The 21822-nt window shown below is 45.9% G+C and overlaps 1 protein-coding gene and 1 long non-coding RNA gene across 2 annotated transcripts in view; both read right to left on the reverse strand.

The window, feature by feature from the left end:
* Positions 1–21822, reverse strand: part of LOC129045373 (uncharacterized) — a 716354-nt gene that overhangs the window by 13223 nt on the left and 681309 nt on the right. Inside the window, exon 11 of the long non-coding RNA XR_010409492.1 lies at positions 12240–12346. This is a non-coding gene — a long non-coding RNA (uncharacterized LOC129045373). The remainder of the gene's footprint in view (positions 1–12239; positions 12347–21822) is intronic.
* Positions 13362–15706, reverse strand: SOX2 (SRY-box transcription factor 2). Its single transcript, XM_045863677.3, has one exon. The coding sequence runs from the start codon at positions 15187–15189 to the stop codon at positions 14221–14223; it is 969 nt and encodes a 322-aa protein (XP_045719633.1). The 5' UTR covers positions 15190–15706; the 3' UTR covers positions 13362–14220.

Here is a 21822-nt window from a genome sequence, read left to right on the forward strand (position 1 = left end):
GAAGCAGCTGAAACCCGCCTCGAGTTTTCTGCTCAGGGCTCTTCCAAAACTTCTTCACCGTCTTGCCACAACTTTGAGCCGCCTCAGACTCCAGTCACCATCTCACGACCTCAGTTTCTCTCCTCTCCCTTACATACACACCCTGGGGCCAGCACACTCCCTCGAGGGCAGGATCACGTTTTTCTCGACCAGGAGCGAGATCTAGTTTGAAACTTTCACTTTTGGTTCATTCGTTTGGGATTACATGCCCCCTTTCAATGCCGACCGGCCCTCACTGCCCTAACTTTGAGAGACAGAGAAAAAAAAAGTCTGGAGTTGGGTAAAAAGAAAGGGACGTAGGGGTCGGACAGCTGGAGGCGGGGGAACGGGAGGAATGTCGGTTTCTGTCTGCTGCCTGCCTGGGTGTCTGCAAGCCCTCGGCAATCCGTGTGCTCCCCACTTGGGGGGCGGAGAGGGGGAATAACCGGCTGCCGGTGATGCCAAGATCAACACTCGGAGTGAATGTATCAATAGACCAATTTTTTGCTCCCACCGCGAGCTTTTTCATTTCAACCCAGAGTAGAGGCGTCTGCGCTGCGCAAGACGCAACAGCACGGTAACGTCCGGAAAAAAGAGGGCGCTAGATGCGGGAGGCGCGAATATGGAAATTAACTCATTAGGAAGGGGTGTGGTTACCGCGTAGCCCCCTCCTCCATCCCGTCCTTTCTCCCTTGCTGCCACCGTCCCAGCTTGCTAAATATGAGATTCCAAACAAACAAATAAAGCAGAAGCTGACTACGCAGCCCCAGATCAAACACGCTCCAGATAATTCGCTTCTCTCAGCGCTGCGGCCAGACCTGCGGCGCAGCGCGGGCCCCTAACGCCCGTCAGTAGCTTCAGCTTCCCCTCCTCGCCAGCGCCGGCTTCCGCGCCTCTGAAAGCAGGGCCCGCCGCGGCGTTTCGAAGGCACAGCACGTGGCCCTGACGCCCTGTTTGGTAAACGTTTTAAAAACATCAGACGAACGCTTCCACCAATATGGTAACCCTCTGAGGGCCTCTGCTGATCTCAGAGGTTCTCTTCTAGAAGGTGCCTGGAGGGGAGGATGGTGGTGTTCTCTGGGTTAAAAAGCCCAAACTAGAAAGTAGTGTCCCAGACTGCCCGGCAGGGAGCTTTCCCGTGGCGCGGCACCCCGAGTGCAGGGAAGGGTAGGGCGTGAGTAGACCGGCTGGAGCCATGGGTGAGCACCGGGGTCTATCTGAGCGTTAAAGACCCGGGTTGAGATATCATTAACCAGAGACCAAGTGCCCAAGAGTGAGAGCGAGGGGGTTAGAAAATCTAGGATGCGTAATTTTGTGTCCAAATAAAATGTTTGGATGGGGGGGCGGGACATAAGAAAGAAACAAGACGCAAAACCTCTCACCTCCCCCTCCCAGCCACCCTGCCTCCAAGTCCTCAAAGCTTGTCTCTGTGGAGGGCTGGAGGGAGGAAAATTGTACTTTTATGGTTTTTCTTCCTGCATGGCCCGCCTCCCCAGCCCTGCTCCCTGCCCAGCGCTCCCCCAGCTGCGGGCTCCTTGGAGGAAGGCCGCCCAGTCCCCTCGTCTCCCGCTGCCTGCAGGCCACCGAGCCTCAAAGCGCGCATTGTCCAGCGGGGGCGGGGAGGCCATCGGGCCCCTGGAGAAGAATAACACTGCGCCCAACTCCTGTTAGGGAAAGTTTCCTAATGCACTCCTTGTGGTAAAATACACTTTTAACGGGGCGGGGGATGGGGGTGAGGATAAGTTTTGAAAATCCACTGCCTTCTCTCAATTCCTCGACTCTTCCCCTTGTCACTTTTTAGGTTCTCAGAAAGGGGGGAGAGTGAACCGGAAAGAAATTGGAAGGTGGCCGAAAATGTGGACATGACTCTATAACCGTCCATATGATGCTTTTAAAAAATGCGGGTGGGAAGAGAGAAGGGGGATGTCTCCACCCAGGTCTGGGCCGAGGACAGCTGCACGGTGCGCGGGGGGTGAGGGGAGAGGGGCCCCGAGGGCGCGTGTGCAGGCGAAGCATTTCGCACCTCCTGTTTATCTTAGAAGTGAGGCGGGGACGGGGGGGAGCGAATTGTTCTGCCTCCCGACAGGCAGTGGAAGTTGAATAAAATGGAGAGGCGGGCAAACGCAAAAACAAAACCTGCTGTAGACTCCGAGTCTCTCTCCTTGACCCGAATTCCAAATGGTGGGGGGTTCTCCATTTGCTAAAGACTCCGAAGTCTTAAGACCCCAGAGGCAGCGGTCCTCCAGCGACGGCAAAAGCTGTGATAGAGAACCGTTAGAATTGAGGCTTTGGGGGCAAATGTGATTAATCTTTCATTCGAGCAGCGGGGACCCATTCCTTCCAAGCGTTGCCGGTCTGCATTTGAGGGGTCTGTAGGTTTCGTCTGCTCTTCCAGGCATTTGCAAAATAACGGCTCGTGTCCCTTGCAAAACTCTGCCTGAAACAAATATATTCCAAGACACTGCACTGGTGAATCCGTTTTAAAAATCAAATCAAAACAAAATAAGACTTTTTAAAAAGCCCCAGGCAGGTACTCTCGATATCCAACAACCAAAGTGACCGAAGGGGAGCATTAGTGGTTGTGGCTCTTTGGGAGTTGCGCTAATTTGGTGTGTGGACTCAATGCCTTAATGCTAAATCGGCAATATAAAGGGCTGAAGTGCAAGCCCGATAAAAAGCTCTAATTGCTACTGGAAGATTTAGGTGGTTGCTAGGCTCTGAGGACCACCATCGCCACAAAAAACCTCCAATAGAGTGTTTGGGCTGTGTGTATGGGGGTTGGGGGGTAGAGTTTCTACGGCGAATAGTGCCCACATCTGCTGGAACTTCCATATCTAAGCTGTTCATTTACGGGAGCCAACTTATGAAATCTCCACAATTAGATCTTCATTGTTCTTCCTCCACAACACTGTCTAGAAAGAAAAGGTCTTCTCGGTCGGGGCCAATCCAACGAAGCGTTTGACGTTATTAAATAATAAAGCGATTGTGATTTACATTGTTGTTCAGGAAAAAAGGCCAATTATCCACTGTTATGTTGCCATAAAGATCATATTAACTCGAATTAGTAATCAAACAATATGCGAGCGTTTAAAAAAGTACAGCCGAACTGGGTGACAGCTACCGCGACGTCTTCACTTTCACCAGCGAACCCACCCGCGCCGGCAGCCCGAGCGAGAGAGACAGTCGCCGCAGACCCGAAAGGCGGGAGAGAGCAGCAAAGTGGTGATTAACGGTCCCCAGTGTTAATTATTCTCAATTAATCCCGAACAGTGCAAACCTTCCCCGGTTCTCTGGAAGTTCCCCGGTTTGGGATGCTCTGAGAATGCCGCCTTTCTGGGAGGGGTTTATAAGAATTCCGGAAGAGGCAATCGCAATGCAAGTGCACCTGTGAGCGAAAGGGTAGGGGTGTAGGTGTGTGTGCGGGAGGTTCGCTGCCCTTCCCAGAGCCTGGCGTGCACCCCGAGGCAGGTGCCTGGGGCGGGCAAGGCCCGCAGCGTCCTTACACCCTTAGTGAATCTTGCGTCTTCTTTACTCAAATCACTCTCTCTCGCCCTCTGTTATTAGGTTTATAACTCTTTGCCCACTTAAATTTGTGCAGCCAACCAAGGAAATCTAAATAGGTTTGAGTCGCCCCTTGGGTACAGAATGGAGGCTTTAATAAGAAAGATTAATTGTGGGTGTGTAACCTGCCAGAAGACGCGGCAGCTATCAAGTAGCGGAGGGCAGTGTGTCGAAGGGAGGGAGATGCCTCTCTTCTAGGCCCAGACTTTAGTAGGCGCCGCAGGCATACTTAACGCAGCCCACCCGACAACTCCTTGCAGTCACAAGCGAAGGACTCCACAGAGATGGTAAGACCCATCTCTCCTTGTATTATTTGAGGTTTTAAAGAACTTGGCCTTTATTCGCCCTGCACACCAAATCCCCATGCCCTGCGCCCCGCCGGACCCCGGACTCTCTGCCTCCACGCGCGAGGTGGGGAGTTGGGGGGGAATGCCGTGCCCGCTGCCCTGGGAGGTCTGCCTATTCCCACCCCCACCTACTGAACAATGTTTAGGCGAATGATAAAAAAGGTTTTGCTCCGAGGGCTAGAAAGTTGATTTTTTGTTGCCACGATGAAAAATTTGTCCGGCTACATGTTTTTTGTTTGTTTTTTAATGTGTGTGTGTGTATATATATATATATATATATATATATATATATATATATATATATATATATATATATAAGCAAACAGGGATCAATTTTCCTCGGCGCGATGCTTCAGTCCCGGCACGGAGGGAAATCAGGCAGGGGCAGGGCGGTTGGGATCTCGCCCCGCGCTGCGGCGGTGCCGGGGGAACAGTCCCAGCAGCACAGCCCTTTCCTCGCCCCTCCCTCTTTCTACTAAGTGTTCGGATCCCAGACTGTGAGGTGGCGAAGGGGGTGGGGGCGCAGAGGAATAGGAACCCGGTGGGGGTGGCGGGAAGAAGGGATTGACTAGAATAGTTTCTCTAGTAGCGTTTCCTCCTTGGACAATTCCACTCAAAACTCGAGGCACCAAGGCCCGAGTTTAAACAAATGTGAAATGAAATCTTCGGAAGGTCCAGCCCTTGCAGCGGTGGGAGAGCCAAAGGGTGGTCGCATCTTTGTCCAGAGTTTTGAAACAGTTGCTGCCTTTCCTAACTCCGTGCTCTATCTCCCACCCCTCTCCCCAGTAAAACCAATTCAAAAGGGGACAGACTCCACTCCACAAGATTAATGTCCGTTCATTTGCAGGATTAACCCTCTCACGCAGCATAATAAAATACTAGAGGTCCTTTTAAATTTAAATAAATACACGAAATCCGTGCCTTCTCTCTTTTCTTGTTTGGTCTCTCTTGGGACATCAGCAAACATCGTCTTGGAACCTAAAAGTCGGTCTCATAAGAACTTTTAACTCAGAGTTTTCAGATCATCTGGGGGCTGTTGAAGGCATTGGCCTTGGTAGAGAGTGGAGAGACCAGCTAACTTTAAATATCTATAGCTTTACATTTTGATTTGGAACTCACGATTAAAAATCTATTTGTTCCTTCCAGGGCTGAGCAGATTTCAATGTTGGTCATAGGAGCCACAAAATGTTCATTAAAGGAACCTAACCAAGGCTACTGTATGGCCACTTTGTGAACTCAGAACTATGGATGGGGGGAAAAGTATGAAAGTGTGAGTTGATGTCACGCTGGCTGTCAGTGTGTGGTCTATTGTGGAGAATGGTGCTTTTTGACTGAACAGAGGGAGCCCCCCTCCCCCCTTCCCCAGCTCTACTGCACCTGCACTGGATGAGGGAGTCCCTGCCATTCAGCCCATCGCAGATTGTTCAAACAGAAGACATCTCTGACAGCACTCAATTCATTACATTTCTTCCTGCTTTTCAAACCAACACACACACACAAAATGAGTATTGCCAGCCAGTGACAGCCAAAAAAAAAAAAAAAAATCTTAAAATACTTTATATGCAGCTAATTTGGAAGCTCACACAACTAACTATGAAATATTTTGTATCCTTAACTTGTAAAGCTTCTTGAAAAAAGATTACCTGATTTTTCCTATTAAAAACATACCTCCATAGTTTATATGAGGATAGTAAGTTTGTAGAAAGACACTGCAGCATGGCGCAGGAAGTTTCAATAGGAATGGAAGCAGAAACATGCAAAAGAGAAAAGCCCTGATTTATCTTATCAAAAGGGCCGGCTTGAAATGCATTCATAATTTATGCCGGTGAAGCAGCTTGCTAATAGAGGTGGGGTACCCAAGAGCCAGGGGCAGGCAGTGAGAGAAGCAGGAGAGGGTGGTAAGAGAGGCATCAAGGCTGAAGTGTGAGCTAAACATTTAAATCTATTTCCTAACAATGAAGTCTTCCCCCCATATGCTCAGGTTTATTTTGCCATCTTAGATTCCAAGATGTTTTTGCACCATTTCACAAAGCTGATGAGAGAGTGTTTAGAAAGCTGATGAGAGAGTGTTCGTCTAGTTTAACAGAAGTTGGGGTAAACAAACTCTCACAAGGAAAACTTGATTTTAAGATATTTTCCCTGGAGGTGGGAAGAAGGGGGAAACAAAGAAAGGGAAAAAGACTTTGAGCAGGAGAAGACAGGCTTGCCACTTAGTATTTCAGACTGATTAAACTGTAATGTTATGCAATAACCCAGATTTGAACTGTTAAGTGTGATAGTCAAATCGACCTGGATGTGAGTTGATACTGAATTGACTGCATGTGAAATATTGGCCAATTCTCAGCAAATCATTAGTCTGTTAGATCCTGGACCAATATCAAAACAAGGTCTAGTTTCCAGCACCCCTCCCATTGGACAGGCATTCAATGAATTAAGTTGATTTGCAAAGAAAACTTGGGAAGTATGTCTTCTGGAAATGCTGAGGTGCTTTCAACCAACGAATAATTCTATCCATTTCACAGAGTCCGCAGACCAAATGTCTTCCCCCTTGTCTACATTTTAAATAACTCTTCCAAGGAGTTCTCTCAGCAGTACTTTCTCGCTTCTAAAATGACTATAAAATGCTACACGAATCATTAGGAGTGGCAGGGGACAGAGAAAATGGAAATGGCATAGCAATGGCAAGCCAGAAGCAACTGTCCTAACTATGGCTCCGTATAGAACCAGAAAACTCTTGGAAGTCCAATTCTTAACCCACTGCTGAAACTTATGTAGGGCCAAATAGAATAAAGCTACAGTGTACTCTGTAAAGGCTTTTGGTGTGATCTGCATAAAGAAGAATAAAACAAAACGACAAAAAACCCCAACTCATTCAGACCTCACAACAAACTCTAGCTAGCAAATCAAATTACACAGGCACACACACATAGAAGGGTTTGCCTGCGAGCTCGGGTGGTGTGGTGATGGGTATTGCGTGTGTGACTGTCTACGTGCTTTTAAAATTGGCTAGTCGTGTGTTTGCTTATGCTCTGGGGGACAGAGCCTCAAAAGCTGGGGCTGGGTAGTGGGAACGGTGACCGGCTCCACTGGCCTCGCCCTGCAGTGTACGGATTGCCCTTTCTGAACACTCAAACGAATCATTTCATCCCTGAGGCCCTGCAGACCCTGACGTCACGAGGTGGGGGTGGGGGCGCAGTCCCGCTTCTGGCCTGGCCGCCAGCGATAAGAACCCTTGGGAAGAATTCACCGCTCCTTTTAATACAGTAATTATTTTTCTGCCTTCTGAGGGTGGGGGCGGCTCCTGCCCAGAATGCCGGTCTCCCTCCCTTTAAGAAGATGCCCGGGGATGGCAAGTTTGCCTGATAACTTCCTAGGCGAACCCTAAGCCAGGAAGAGAACTGGCAAAGGAAGCAGGGTGGTCTGAACAAGGCTAATTTCACCTCCTAAGGCCAGAAAGGGGACCCGAATTTCTGTATTATCTCTAGAGTCCAAAATGGGAATCTCTTGCCTTCCCTACCACCTAATTCCGCTGGCCAGTAAGAAAAGTAATAGCTATCAGTGAATCCTATTTTGTGTCAGTGGCTTTGTACTCATCTTCTGCCAGGTAAAGAAGTATTATCCCTATTTTACAAATGGAAGATGGATGCACCATCCATTCCTACCTACTCTGATCCTAGAGGGGCCCAATATTCCGGGAAGCCCAAAACGCTCCTATAGCTTCCCCACAGCCATGCCGATCCACTGCCCCTGGCTTCGGAAAGTACTGAGAGCTCGATTACTAATGCTGAGCCTTGGCACCAAACAAGGACAAACAACCTTTTAAAAGTAAAGGCCTGCGGTGAGAGGCCAGAGGAAAGCAAGACTTGAGTCGAACAGTCTCTGACTGGGGAAGTCTGGGGCCTAGAACCATCTTTGGGGTCACGAGGTCAACATGGAGAGGGCTAGGGCTGGGGTGCAGGACGGAGAGAACTCTGGAGAAGCAAGGGCCTGAAACACCTCGGGAGGCATTGCAGACTGGCGCGACACGGGACCGTCCAGGGCTGAGAGAGGAAATCGGGCCGTTTTGGCAGGGTCCGGGCGGAGAAAACTCGAGCCCTACGCAGCACCTTCCCAGGGAGCCCCATGGGGGCCTTGGCTAGGGCCACGGTGACGTCAGGTCCGCGGCCGGCGCCTGCCCGCCTCCGCTTCCATCTGCCCGCGCCTCGGCTCCGGCGCGGGCTGCGGCGGGCTCCCCAGGGCAGGCGGGGGGGAGGCCCGCGCGCTCCCGGCCCTGCGTCGCGCCCCGCACCGAAACCCAAGGGAGGAAGGCAAATGATAGTTCAAAGCGCCGAAATCTTTCCTAACAGTGCACACTTCATTCTGTGCACGCAGGCAGACGAGGGTAATGTAACGAACGACTCCTTGAAGCTTTTAAATCACCTGACACTTCTTTGCAAAGTAGAGCAAGCATCTCAAGTCCAAAAGCCCAGAAGCAGCAAATATCTTTGCATCCTGAAATGAGAGGACGTTCTACTTGCTTTTGAAGAGAAACTGAGTACACCACTCAGGGAATCGGAAATAGAACCATTACACACCAAAATATAAAATAAAATCCATCTAGACCTGCATACAGAAAGAGAGCTCTCTGCCATGGGAAATCTTAGCCTTGTCTTAGCAAGCCATCCTCCCAGAGGATCTCACAGTTAGAATAAGAAAGTCAAGACCATTATTTCCTGAAGGCTACAGAAGCAAAACATAAAAACTGAAAACAAGAATTGTAAAACTGGACAGCACTGTGAGAAGGAACAGCAGTTACAAGTCTCCCTGGGTGATATCAGAAGCAGGTTTTCAGAGAAGTTTTTTAATAGAAAATAACTATGAGAGCCACCAAACAAATTCTCTGGTTTGGGCAATTTCTCTGTCTTTGGAAAGCTCCTTCCACAGCTGCTTACTCTAGAACTCCAGAGGCTGTGTCCCTTTGGATTTTATCCACATTTTCACAGTAAAGTTCAAGTGTTTCTTCCCCTTCTCTTGTCTTTAAGGGATCCACCTCATAGACGAGGTCCCTAAAGAAATCCACCCAACCATCTTCCAACTCTAGTAAAAAAAAAAAAAAAAAAAAGGCGCAAAGAAAAGAAATAAATCAACCCTCATCCTCAACCTCCCTTGTAGCTGTCCAAAGCAGTTTTTGCTCTGAAAGCAAGAAAAGGCAGCATTAAAAATAATAATAATAATAGAGTGAGATGCAAATTATTTTAAGGCAATAATGGGAGGGGGGAGGTGCAAAGTGTTGGAGAAGTGTTAATTCAAGTCTCTGCTAAGGCTCAAGGCGAAAGAAACTCCTTCCAGAAAGCAAAATATGAGGACCTGTTTTGCAAAATTCTCCAAGAGCAAGAAATAAAGGGGGGAGGATATAAAAAGCTCTTTTCATTACAATAAATAAATAAATAAATAAGCAGCGCCAACAAGCAGGCGATCAAACCACAGTCAAACTTCAATCTCAAAGCAGTTAGCTATAAACTGTTAGCAGTTGAAAAGTAAACCTGTGCACACAAAGGCACTGTTTAAATTTCTTCTTGTAAGGGTTCTAAATGAAGACCCAATCACTATGCAGTTAAGCGGTATTTCTTGTCCCCCTGAGGCGCTGATCAGTTCTTTTTAATGTGAGAAAACTGGCGGCTCAAAACCCGTCAATGGAGCTCCCACAACAAAAGTTCTGAAAAGCTGAATGAATTGGGTTTGTAATTACTGCATCCCGTCCCCCCACCCCTTGCAGCTTATCTCTTATTCATTCACCTTATATTATTGTCAAGGAATCTTACTCTCAAAATCATTCCCTTACCATTTTACCCAGGGCCCCAGAGGAACTTATGACAGAGCAGAAATGGAACACTTGCCCGTCCCCCCCCTCACCCCACTACACCTGGAAATGTTCAAACCAGTAGGTGGGGAGGGAAGGAGGGACTATCTTGTACCCCAATTTACTCTGAGACTACTAGAACTCAGAGTACTCAGCCTATGGAGACTTCCATTTTAAAACCCGAATTTTATTGGCAAACAGCAAATGTGTGTCCTTCTAAATTCAGAACCTGGCTGAGTCTCTGAAATCCTGTGACATCTCCACTTAGAAAAGGCAAAGGTTATAAATAAATCCCCTCCCCTCTCTTCCCAAACTGCAAGGCCCTAAAAGACCTTTCCAGACATGATGGAGAATCTAAGGTAACTTCTTATGTTTTTTTTTTTCTTTTAAAACAAAGCCAGTAAATGAAATAGAAAAAGAAACTATCCCCCCAACTCTCAGCCCAGGAAAAGGTTTTATGAAAAAGTCAGATTTAGAATGCCAGGGCTCTGTGTGTATTTCAATCCAAGGCATGGCTGATGGAGAAGATTCTCCTGAGATTTCCTACTGTAAGAATGTGTCGGTTCTAGAAATAAGTACAGCTATTACAACCAAATCTACTAGCAGACTAAATAATTAATTGAAGCGTTGCTCTTTGACCCTGGAAAAGTCCAGTAGGGACACGTTTATAGTAATAATACCTCCGAATGAGCCCTTGTCAAATATTCATTTAGTGGTTAATGTGAGCCATTTTCCCCTGGGACCGTCTGTAATACCAGCTTCCCAGCATTGGCAAGAAACCTTGCTAATCTACTACAGCTCAGCAAAATATTTTAACGCTCTTTATTTAAAGTAGGGGGCGGGGGTGCGGGGAAAGAAAAAATTGCAGAGGGAACAAACTATAATCTCATCCTACTACACATTTCCATTCCATGTATAAGGTTAACAAAACATTAAATTCACTCCTTTGACTGGAAATTGAATGGTTTTTGTGAACAGAATAATATCCCAAGGAAGGAACTGAACATTTCAACAACTAACTTCAGCACTGAGAGATAACCATCTCTGGGCAAGTTTATGGGTTTACCCCCTTCTTGGAAATCATATTATAATTAAAATATTGTATGTTCAATATTAATCTAGTCATGAAACTGCACATCTTGGGGAATCATTTAGCCCAATCAAATAAACAATAAAATATATGACATTTTCCTCAAATGCAGTTTATCAAAAGAATTTATATTTGCGAGCAAAATCATTTGGCTTTCATTTAGGTAGGAGATATGGAGGGATAGGAGGGAAAATGGGAGTTCTCTTGTTTTAGGCAGACAGTGACAATCACTCAAAACTAGTTCAACTTCCTAAAATTGCTCTCTTCCCTCTTGCAAAATATTTGAACTTGAGCATTTTGCCAAAAAGTTGTTGCTTTTTTTAGTATGATCCTGTGGGCTCTTTTGTTTTGTTTTGTTTTTTAAGGGAGCCTAATGCAGTGCAATTACTCTAAGCCCTATACATATTTCTAATATAGCTCTATTTTTTTCAAATATATACGCTCCATATAGTTGATTGGCTCAAATTCCGGGAATATCCTCCCCACCCCCCAGCAAGATCATTTGGATCTTTATTCAAAGTTTCTTTTATTCGTATGTGTGAGCAAGAACTGGCGAATGTGCTCATTACCACGTGAATAATCCGTATATGCATTACAATGGCTGGCCAGGCCGGGGGAAATTCTTTTAGAGTCTCTGCATTAATTAGGGGGGGAAATGCCTCGCTTAGAATTGGGAACTGGCATAATAATTGTCCTTTACCCTAAAATGAATTTTTAAAAAAGAAATTGAAAACCAATACACACCAAAAATAAAGCAAACCACATGAAATAAAAATACAGAAAATATGAGGATATCTCCAGCTGAGCCCAGAACTAACATTAGCAACACCACGAGAGAGAAATACTTTCTTGGAAAACGAGAAAGTGCAAACCAACGGGTTGAGCTAACTTAGTGGCTGCAGCCGGTATTTTACTCAAGGGTGGAAGGCGCTGCCGGATTCCAACTTCTCCAAAGTTGTAGCAAGTTGACACAACAAGCCCTTGAAATTGTGGGTAGCAACCCACGCTCTTAAAAATGCCTGACTCGTGGTTCCTGGTCCCCTTTGGTCGGGGAAGTTGAGCGAGGTAAGCAGTAAATAAGGAAGAAAAGTCCCTGAGTCGGTCCTACAGATTCTCCGGCTGCGCCAAAGCGCGGGTCGGTTGTGATGTAGAAACATCGCTAATTCAAAGACCATGGCGATTCCCCAACTTTTCCGCTCCCACTGAGGACAACTATAGTCTTTCTTTACCTTTCCTAGGGCAAAAGAAAACAACAAATCCAATCTTGTTTCCCCACCCCTTTCCCCTCCCCCTACTTCTCTACCACTGTAGTAAAACATGGTTAACAGATCAAAAGCATAATCATCTCCAAATGTGATTAGACCGGACAAAGTAAAATATCTACCTCAGAGTTGATTGTTTTCTTCTTTAATATGGCTGTTGCCTGGCTTCTCTTTTGCTCGTTATCAGCTGCAGAGATATCCGATTTGGGACTACAGGCTTGGACCCGCGCTGCCAATTTAAGAAATGGAATACGTGGAGGGAGAGAGAGGAAAAAAGAAAATAAATAATAATAATAAAAAATAGCCGTGATAAGTCGGGGGGGGGTTCGTAAGGCGCTCTTTGCTTTCCCTCGCCCCTAAACAGGAAAATGTAGAAGAGAAAGTTTATGAAGCCAAGGAACAAAGAAAGCAAACCACTTGTTTCCTCTCAAACAATAGCAGGACTGAAGTAATCCAAACACCCACCCAGCAGATGAGCACTTTGCATGTCTAGTTTGCAATTATTCCGATACAAGAAGCATCATTTTCCCCTATAACCAGGTTTCCAAAGGGCCATTGTGCATTGAGGAAAACGAAAACAAAACCAGCCAACCTGGTTCTGATTTGGCTCAATACCCCATCTGCTGAGCTACATGAAAATTTTCAGAATTGACTCCTTCTTCCTGGCAACAAGTGGCATAAATCAGTTTTAAGTATAAGTCCCCATCATGCTTATTCATGCTGCTTAGAAAAGGAGGGGGTGGATTTACAATATATGCCTCTAGTTTCTTCTTTAGAAATGATATAAGCATTTCAATTTTTTGAGAGTACTTATTCAATTAATCATTCAGACATTTATTTGTTGCAATTAACATTAGCACATGCTATTGGACTAAAATATCAAGGTTTTAGGTATTCTGCTTTCTTGGCTGAGCACAGTATATACCCCGAGGAGTTATGTATATATCAGTGTTATCCAAATAAATGAAAGACTCAAGCATAATTTCAGTGTCCATATTTCAAAAATTTATTTATCTCAAACTGTGCATAATGGAGTAAAAACTTAAGTTGAAAATGTACCTGTTATAAGGATGGTATTAGTTCAAATATATACATGGATTCTCGGCAGACTGATTCAAATAATACAGAGCCGAATCTTTAAAATACAACTACGGAAAATAAAGGGGGGGGGAACCTTAAAATATCACAATAAATTTACAGAAATATTACAAACCATAAGAAAATATTTCAAACACAGTAATTTATGTTGTTGGGTTGTTTTTTTTTTTATCTGAACAAAATGGAAAGTTGGGAAACAAAAGCTATTATAAATTACCACGATGTCAACCTGTATGGCCATTTTTGCTTTTAACAGTAAGTTAAAAAAAAATTTAGTACAATCTAAAACTTTTGTCCCTTTAAAGAAGACCACGGAGATGGTTTTGCCAGTACTCTAATTTTTCCTTTTGTACAATTTTTTTAAACAATTAAAATGTCCAAATCTGAGTAATTTTCTTCTTTCCACGTTTGCAACTGTCCTAAATTTCAGCTGCAGAATCAAAATTCAGCAAGAAGCCTCTCCTTGAAAAATATTGGCAAATTCTCAGCTTATAAACAATGGACATTTTGATTGCCATGTTTATCTCGATAAATACTGTACAAAAGTTGCTTGCAAATATTAAAACATTTTTTTCGTCGCTTGGAGACTAGCTCTAAATATTACTGGTAAAGACTTTTGCAAACTTTCTGCAAAGCTCCTACCGTATCACTAGAACTTTTAAAAAGTTTTGCGTAGTTTTCTTTCCTCCAGATCTATACAAGGTCCATTCCCTCGCCCTCCCCACCCCACCCCCCTGGTTTTCTCTGTACAAAAATAGTCCCCCAAAAAGAAGTCCAGGATCTCTCATAAAAGTTTTCTCGTCGGCATCGCGGTTTTTGCTTGAGTGTGGATGGGATTGGTGTTCTCTTTCGCAGCTGTCATTTGCTGCGGGTGATGACTTTTTTTTTTTTTTTTTTTTTGAGCGTACCGGGTTTTTCTCCATGCTGTTTCTTACTCTCCTCCCATTTCCCTCGCTTTTCTTTGAAAATTTCTCCCCCCCCCCCCTCTAGTTCACTGTCCGGCCCTCACATGTGCGAGAGGGGCAGTGTGCCGTTAATGGCCGTGCCGGGCACCGGGCCGCTCTGGTAGTGCTGGGACATGTGAAGTCTGCTGGGGGCGGCGGGCTCCGGCACCTCGGCGCCGGGGAGGTACATGCTGATCATGTCCCGGAGGTCCCCGGCCTGGCAGGGCGCCCTGGAGTGGGAGGAAGAGGTAACCACGGGGGGGCTGGAGCTGGCCTCGGACTTGACCACCGAGCCCATGGAGCCAAGCGCCATGCCAGGGGTGCCCTGCTGCGAGTAGGACATGCTGTAGGTGGGCGAGCCGTTCATGTAGGTCTGCGAGCTGGTCATGGAGTTGTACTGCAGTGCGCTCACGTCGTAGCGGTGCATGGGCTGCATCTGCGCGGCGCCGTGTGCGTTGAGGCCCGGGTGCTGCGGGTAGCCCAGCTGGTCCTGCATCATGCTGTAGCTGCCGTTGCTCCAGCCGTTCATGTGCGCGTAGCTGTCCATGCGCTGGTTCACGCCCGCGCCGAGGCCGGCGCCCACCCCGACCCCGCTCGCCATGCTGTTGCCGCCCGGGGCCAGCAGCCCGCCGGGCAGCGTGTACTTATCCTTCTTCATGAGCGTCTTGGTTTTCCGCCGGGGCCGGTATTTATAATCCGGGTGCTCCTTCATGTGCAGCGCTCGCAGCCGCTTGGCCTCGTCGATGAAGGGCCGCTTCTCCGTCTCCGACAAAAGTTTCCACTCGGCGCCCAGGCGCTTGCTGATCTCCGAGTTGTGCATCTTGGGGTTCTCCTGGGCCATCTTGCGCCGCTGCCCGCGGGACCACACCATGAAGGCGTTCATGGGCCGCTTGACGCGGTCCGGGCTGTTCTTCTGGTTGCCGCCCGCCGCCGCCGCGGTGGAGTTGCCGCCGCCGCCGCCGCCGCCGCCGCCCCCCGAAGTTTGCTGCGGGCCCGGCGGCTTCAGCTCCGTCTCCATCATGTTGTACATGCGGGCGCTGTACGCGGGCCCGGCCCGCCGGCGGCCGCCGACCCTCGGCCCGGCCGGGACTTTGGGGGGCCCGCGGGCGGGGGGAGAGGAGGAGGGGAGGCGGGCGGGGGTGTCGGGAGCGCAGGGCTCCGCGAGAAAAATCAGGCGAAGAATAATTTGGGGGAAGAAAGGAGAGAGAGAAGCAAACTGGAATCAGGATCAAAAAAAGCGCTTCCCTCCTCTTCTGGCCGATCCTGCCGCCGCCGATGATTGTTATTATTATTTTTTGGAAAGGCTTAAGCCTGGGGCTCAAACTTCTCTCCCTTTCTTTCTCTCTCCTCTTCTTTCTCTCAGTCCCAGTCTTAAAGAGGCAGCAAACTACTTTCCCCCTTTTGCAAACACTCTCTTCTCTGCCTTGACAACTCCTGATACTTTTTTGAACAAGTTAATAGACAACCATCCATGTGATGGGGGCTGTCAGGGAATAAATGGGTTTCCAGCGACCAATCAGCGCGCAGCGGCTCCTCCACTCGAGCCCAGCCTCGCCGCCGGGTTTTGCATGAAAGGGGGCGGGGCCTGCCGCGCCGCAGGCCGCGCGGGGGAGGCAGGGGGAGGAGGGGGAAGGAAGGAGGGAGGGGGAGGCGGCTCCCACAGCCAGCCTGCCAGCCACTGAGAAACCTTTGTATCCCCTCTCGCAGCAACAGGTCACACCACACGCCTTTTCGAAGGAAGTGGGTAAACAGCACTAAGACTACGATTTTTTTTCTTCTTCAAACTTAGTATTGATTTACTTTTTGGTGCAGGCCGCTGAGTTGAGGAAGGGGCGCGAGAAGCCGCTAAGGTGGTGGGGTGGGGCAGGGCAGAGTGGGTGGTTCAGGGCGACTGTCCTACTAGTATTTCAGGAAGCAGACGGTGCAGGAGTTGGTGTGTCATTGTTCTCTCGCTCCTCCGCACGCTTCTCCCCAACTCCAGCCTCTCCGGTGCTTCTCCTTAACGTCGCTCTTCCCCTCGCCCCTCTTCCTCCACAGGTGCCTGCACTGGCTCACCCCTTTCTCACACAGTCCCAACAAGAAGTTAGGAGCGAAAGCTCTGTCCTCAAAACCCTCCTTGCTGCCACGCAGTTTGCTCTGTTTTAAGCGTAAATCCTGCTTGGACTATGCGGCCGACTCTACACTTAAGGGGAGGCCGGGCCTGGGGAAGCTGCGGCGAGCCGGCTCTTCCCTGCCCAGCTCAGCTCGGGCCGGGACACCATAGCTTGTCCCCTTACCCCCAGCCACGTCGCCCACCATCTTTCTCCATTCAGTCGATGGAGAGAGGATGCCGCCACTCTCGTCCTCTCTCCCCATTCTCCCCCTGCGCCTCCCCCAAAGCAGGATTTCAGTTGGGCCGGTTTCAAAAGGAGGCTGGGGGAAGAAAAAGATCCAGAGAAGCAGCTCAGAAGCGCAGGCTACGGAGCAGCGTAACGTCAACTTCCTGGCATCCCACGGCACAGTATGGAGGTGGCATTTGGGCCGCACTCACAAACTCCCTCCCACGCAGAGTTCCCAGGACTCGAGCAGAACCAGCCCTGCCATTCCCCTTGTGACTTGTACTGTGGTGGCCGCTCTGCCCGCGCCGCCCGGGTCTGGGGCAGCGCTCGGAGGGGGCGCCAGGCCTGGGAGGCGGGTGTGGTGCTCCCCAGGCACAGGTGCAGGCGGTGCAGGCAGGAAGAAGACGGCCAGGACGGGTCATGGGGGGAGCCCAGCAAGGCCGAGGCTGGAGGAGGATGGGATGGAGGCGGGGGTAGGGGCTCAGGAATCCTGCCCGCCCAGGACCCAAGAGGGTAATTTTAGCCGCTCTCCCATTGTCCTGACGTAAAGATTTCAATAGGTAGGCGCTCAATGCGGAGAGCAATGGCAGCACGTCCGTTACAAATAGGTAGTTTTGTTTCTCTTGTTGTCGCTACACGGAGTCAAACAAAGCCCCGTCTAAGTTTCCTTCCACTCTCTTGTTGGGATCTTTGTGGCTAAAATGCACTTGACTACAAAGGGTGGGGGTGGGGGGTGGGGGGAAAAAAAAAACCTGATGCCATTTCTTTTTTATAAAGGGCTTAAACCATCAGGGTTACTTATTTTCTTTCTTCTGTAACACTCTCTCCGCCCCCTCCTCCCCTGATCTATCTACCCTTACTCACCCTAAGAAAATGTACTGAATAGTATCTGTCGGCCACGTTCCATTTATTATCTTTACAAAACTTTGCATTGTTTTGTTCCTTACTAACCTTCTTCCCATAACCATCACCACCCCCCTCCAACTTCTCCAATCCCTGCCCTCCCAGGCTTTTCTGTTCCTGTCCAACTCAAAATAAGTATGCTCACTGGAAAGCCAGAAAAGTTGAGAAAAAGAATCCTTTTCTTTATAAATTATTATTTCCAGTCAGCCGCCCCTCCCCCATCAGTTTCTTCTTTTTCTCCAAGTTATGGTTTGTTTTAGTTCTCGGGAACCCGGGAAGAGTGAGACTGCCCTCCTCGAAACGGATAAATATATGGCACTCTTCAAAACAAAATAATGTCTTCTGTTTATTAAGCTAAAAACAGACATGGACATGAGGAAGGAGAAAAGGTTAGAGGCTCAGAAGACAACACGGCAGCCACAGGCTGGCTTTTCAGCGCGTCTGGTTTCAGGGATGTAGCTGGTGCGCCCCCTACTGGTGGATTCGCTTTTCCATGACTACAGTTTTGCTTTTACCTTTAAAAGAAGGTGTTTGGAAATAAAGGGAAAAAAAATGAGGGGAATGGGAGGAAGATCCAACTAATTACACATAACCTAAACAAAAGAAAAGTTAACATATCATATAAGCCATGGAACCAAATCATAAGAATCAGATTTAATTTGCTTAACTTAGAAATGTACATATAACCTCCAGATAAGTAGGAGGTTAAACTATGGGAAAAAATAGGTACAAATTATGAGATTCAACATATGAATGAATTGTGATTGTCCAGATGCCACGAAGGGCAGACCAAGCATTCACTTCATGATTGTGTATGCATTGGTCTGTGCTTAGTAGCATTATTCCGAAAACTTTAAAAAAGCTTATGGATAATTAAGTCTGAAGAAAAATAACCCAAGGGGTTGATGTGGATAATGGTGGAGTATATGTATTAAAATAAATATTTTAATAACGAATGGTTACAGTAGCAAGTTTTTTAATCTCCCTCTCTCTCAAGGGGTAGTAGGAAGAGGCACAAATTTTTCCTTGGGATAATATATAAAAGCTTTTATACATTCTCAGATGCCTGTTTGTGCCCGAACTCTATAATAATGCATTTAAGAGGTTAAAGGGGCTGGCTAGGTCTTTTGTTAATTGCTTTTATCATATAAATAAGCTATGGAAATACATTACAATTGTGTTATCATTGGTTGCATTTATTTACAGCTTTATTTTAATTAAGCCTGCTGTACTTATCAAGGCAATAAACTAACTGTGGCTGGCATTTATGCATAATAATGTGCTATGAAAATAAGATTAAAGAAGATGGTGATAGCAGAAACAATTTTCTCATTAGATTTTTTAGAACATATGCATAAAAAAAATCAGATCACCGGCCACTCTATTTCAATCCGGCACTATCACTGGCCCCAAATATAATAATAACTATAATAATCACAATAGATGATAGAAGCAGCACAGTTTTAGGTTTATAACAGATGGCTACAGTACTAATAACAATGCACCATTGACTACTAGGGAATCAAAATAAGACTTGGAAGAGGGTGCTTCATCCTTCAAGATTTTAAAAATGTTGCCATTGGCACAATGTATGAAAATTTAAAGTGCTTAATCTAAAGGAAGTATAACATTTCCCTTTCATGGGCAGCAAAAAGCTGCATCCTTTTAGAGCAAGATTAGAAATTAGGAACAAAAATGCCTAACTCCTAGGATATTCTGATTTAATTTTGCTCTATTATATAGGCCCTAGCCAAAAACCCTTAACTGATTAAGTGTAGCTCAGTTTTATCTTTTGCACTGGTATTTCTCTCCTAAACTCCCCTCATCCCTCCCCAAGTATTATATCTGAAGGCAACTAACAATTTTGTGGAGATAGGGGACTGTAGACTTATTTTTTCTTCTTAGTGGCAAATAGAGGTTTAACTTGCAGTAATTAGGTGAGAACTAGCCAAGCATCTTACTATTATGATGCTTGTTAAAAAACGCTTCTTTTCTGCATCTGCATTTGAGTGTGTTCCCCTCCTCTCTTAATCTTCTTATGGAAATGAAGGCAAACGGCAGGGAACCTGCAGAGTCTTGGAGAATGTCCTTGTTAACTGGAATTTCTCAGCATTGCTAATTAGCAGAGTTTGACGACCACCAGTATTGGGGGGAAAGCTCTGTTTAACCACTCACAAGCCATTCCGAGGAAGAGCAGACTAATTTTATTTTGTAATTAAAATCTGAAAAGGGCCCTATTTGACAGTTAGGGCTATGAGTTTTATCTCCCCGTGAAATAATTACTGCCTTGATAACTCAATTTTCTGAAAAATGTCAACTGTGGGCTCCAAAAGTTTTAATTTCATTACGTAAGGAAAAAAAGAGAAAAACAGAAGAAAACGTACAGAAAGGCTTTCTAATTCTGGAAGTGGTTAAATATATTAAGAGCCAGATTTGGCCAAATGAAGGGGGTTTTTTTCTCCCTTTTTTGTTATGTTTCCTCCGGATCCTAACCTCCCAGCCTTCTCCACTGAAAGCGCCCACAGCAGTGACCATACTGCGGTAAAAGAGACCATATCAGTGATGTGGTAAGAGGCACATAAACTAAAGAGAAGAAGTACGGCAACCCAAGAAAAGTTTCTGATTTTAAAAGCCAAAAATAAAATTCCAACGTGTAGGACAAAGCTGGTGCAATCTGGTAAGATGAAATTTTATTGATATTTATCCCCTAACACAAGACAACTGAGAACTATAGAGTAAGGAGACTGGTATAAGCCAATTAAAAAAAAAATGTTTCCTTCTTCCCCCTAAATTGCAAAAAAAGTTCCTCAATCACTCCAAATTGGAGCATGCCACAAGACTTCTAGAATGATCAACACCTGATTCTTCAAGATACATGAAACAAACACAGATAAATGAAGGTAAAGAAAGGCATTCAAGAATTTCTTTTCCTTACAAAAGCATCACATATTTTCCAAAATTATATGAAGCTGGAAAAAGTTAGGATATTGAAAGTAAGAGCAAAAATTAGAATAGAATTGTGCTGTTATCAAACTTCACTTGCTTTAGACTGTGAAGGATCCCTCACAAGATCCTAGAGGGGATATTGCAATCTTTATAAAGCAATTTTCAAAATGATAGAAAGTCTTTCGTCTACATTTCCTCCATTTTCTTCCTATTGCCAAACTTGTCAGATTTTGGAAGTGTGAAAGATTATTGACAGGAACCTATAATAAATGTTTCTAGATGACACAAAGAGCAAGCCTATATCTCTATCCCTTTTTATTTAGTAAGACATAGATATGCATATGGATGCATGGTAGATTGGCAATTTAAAATTGCTTAATTATATTTTTTTCTTCTTGTCTGTCCCTTCAGCACCTTGCCTTTAATTTCCAGAAGTGGTATTACACATAACAAATGAACAAGGGGATAACAAATGCTATTTCAGTCCAGACCCAATTTCACCAAATAATTTCACTCAAGAGCTGTAAGGACCCTTGAAACCTAAGGAATGCAGAGCTGCTCTGAATTCAGCTCCTTTTTATACTCACTCTCTTTCATCTGATTCCCACTGATGAAATAAATACATTTTAAAAAGAATTCAATGATATAAAGAAAACCTAATATATTTCCCCCTTACTTCAAATTATAGCAACAAAAATAATATATAATCACTTGTGTATGTCTTCAGGGCTATATATAACAATCATCATATTGCTTCTAGTATTACAAATATATGTACCTCCTTCATATATTCCAGCTCAAATATTTCCTGGAAAAAAGGATTCACATTTCACAATTTCATTTCCATTTCTGAACTATCAAGCAGTTTTAACATAAGATCTGTCTCTGCACTGCAGCTGTTGTCCAGGGAAAAATGCAGTGTGCCCATTAAATGATCTAATTATTTTAAATAGAAATTCCCTTAAAAAAAAAAAAAGACAAACTGAAAATTGAAAGAGCCTCCTACCAGTGGTTTTCAGTTACCCTGAAAAGAAATGAGACTATGATTTTGATTTTAATACTCAGAAGAAAGGAATGAAAAACGAAAACAAAACCAGGCAAACAGAGCACCAGGAATTGCAAGTGGGCCAACAAACCCATGGCCCTTTCACACCTCTAAATCATTGCTTGGGAGTCTAAATACATATCTCCCTGATTGACCACACTATCTTGTGCAACTAATCAGACCAAAGGAACAGGGTTTCCTTAGAACCCGAATTTTCCAGGGACTAGGACTGTTACCTTGATTTTAGGAAAAAGACGATTGTTTTAAATTCTCCAAACTGTGATTATTTCCTTTAGTTGTGACCACAACTTTTGTGGGAAAAAACAAACCTAAAGCTTCCTTAAGATTTCGCTAGAGCATATTAAGTGGCTCATGAATGACACCCCCGTGCATGCCAGGCTGATCACTCACTGCACCGGCAATCCACCAACGAGGGAGAACATCTCTCCCT

This window comes from Mirounga angustirostris, unplaced genomic scaffold (genome assembly GCF_029215605.1).
Source record: "Mirounga angustirostris isolate CCGP_5_RB_7025 unplaced genomic scaffold, mMirAng1.0.hap1 SCAF_1, whole genome shotgun sequence".
Classification (NCBI taxonomy): domain Eukaryota; kingdom Metazoa; phylum Chordata; class Mammalia; order Carnivora; family Phocidae; genus Mirounga; species Mirounga angustirostris.

Bases quoted from the DNA above. Each gene is read 5' to 3' on its own strand.
- SOX2 (XM_045863677.3), bottom strand. From the start codon at position 15,189: ATGTACAACATGATGGAGACGGAGCTGAAGCCGCCGGGCCCGCAGCAA.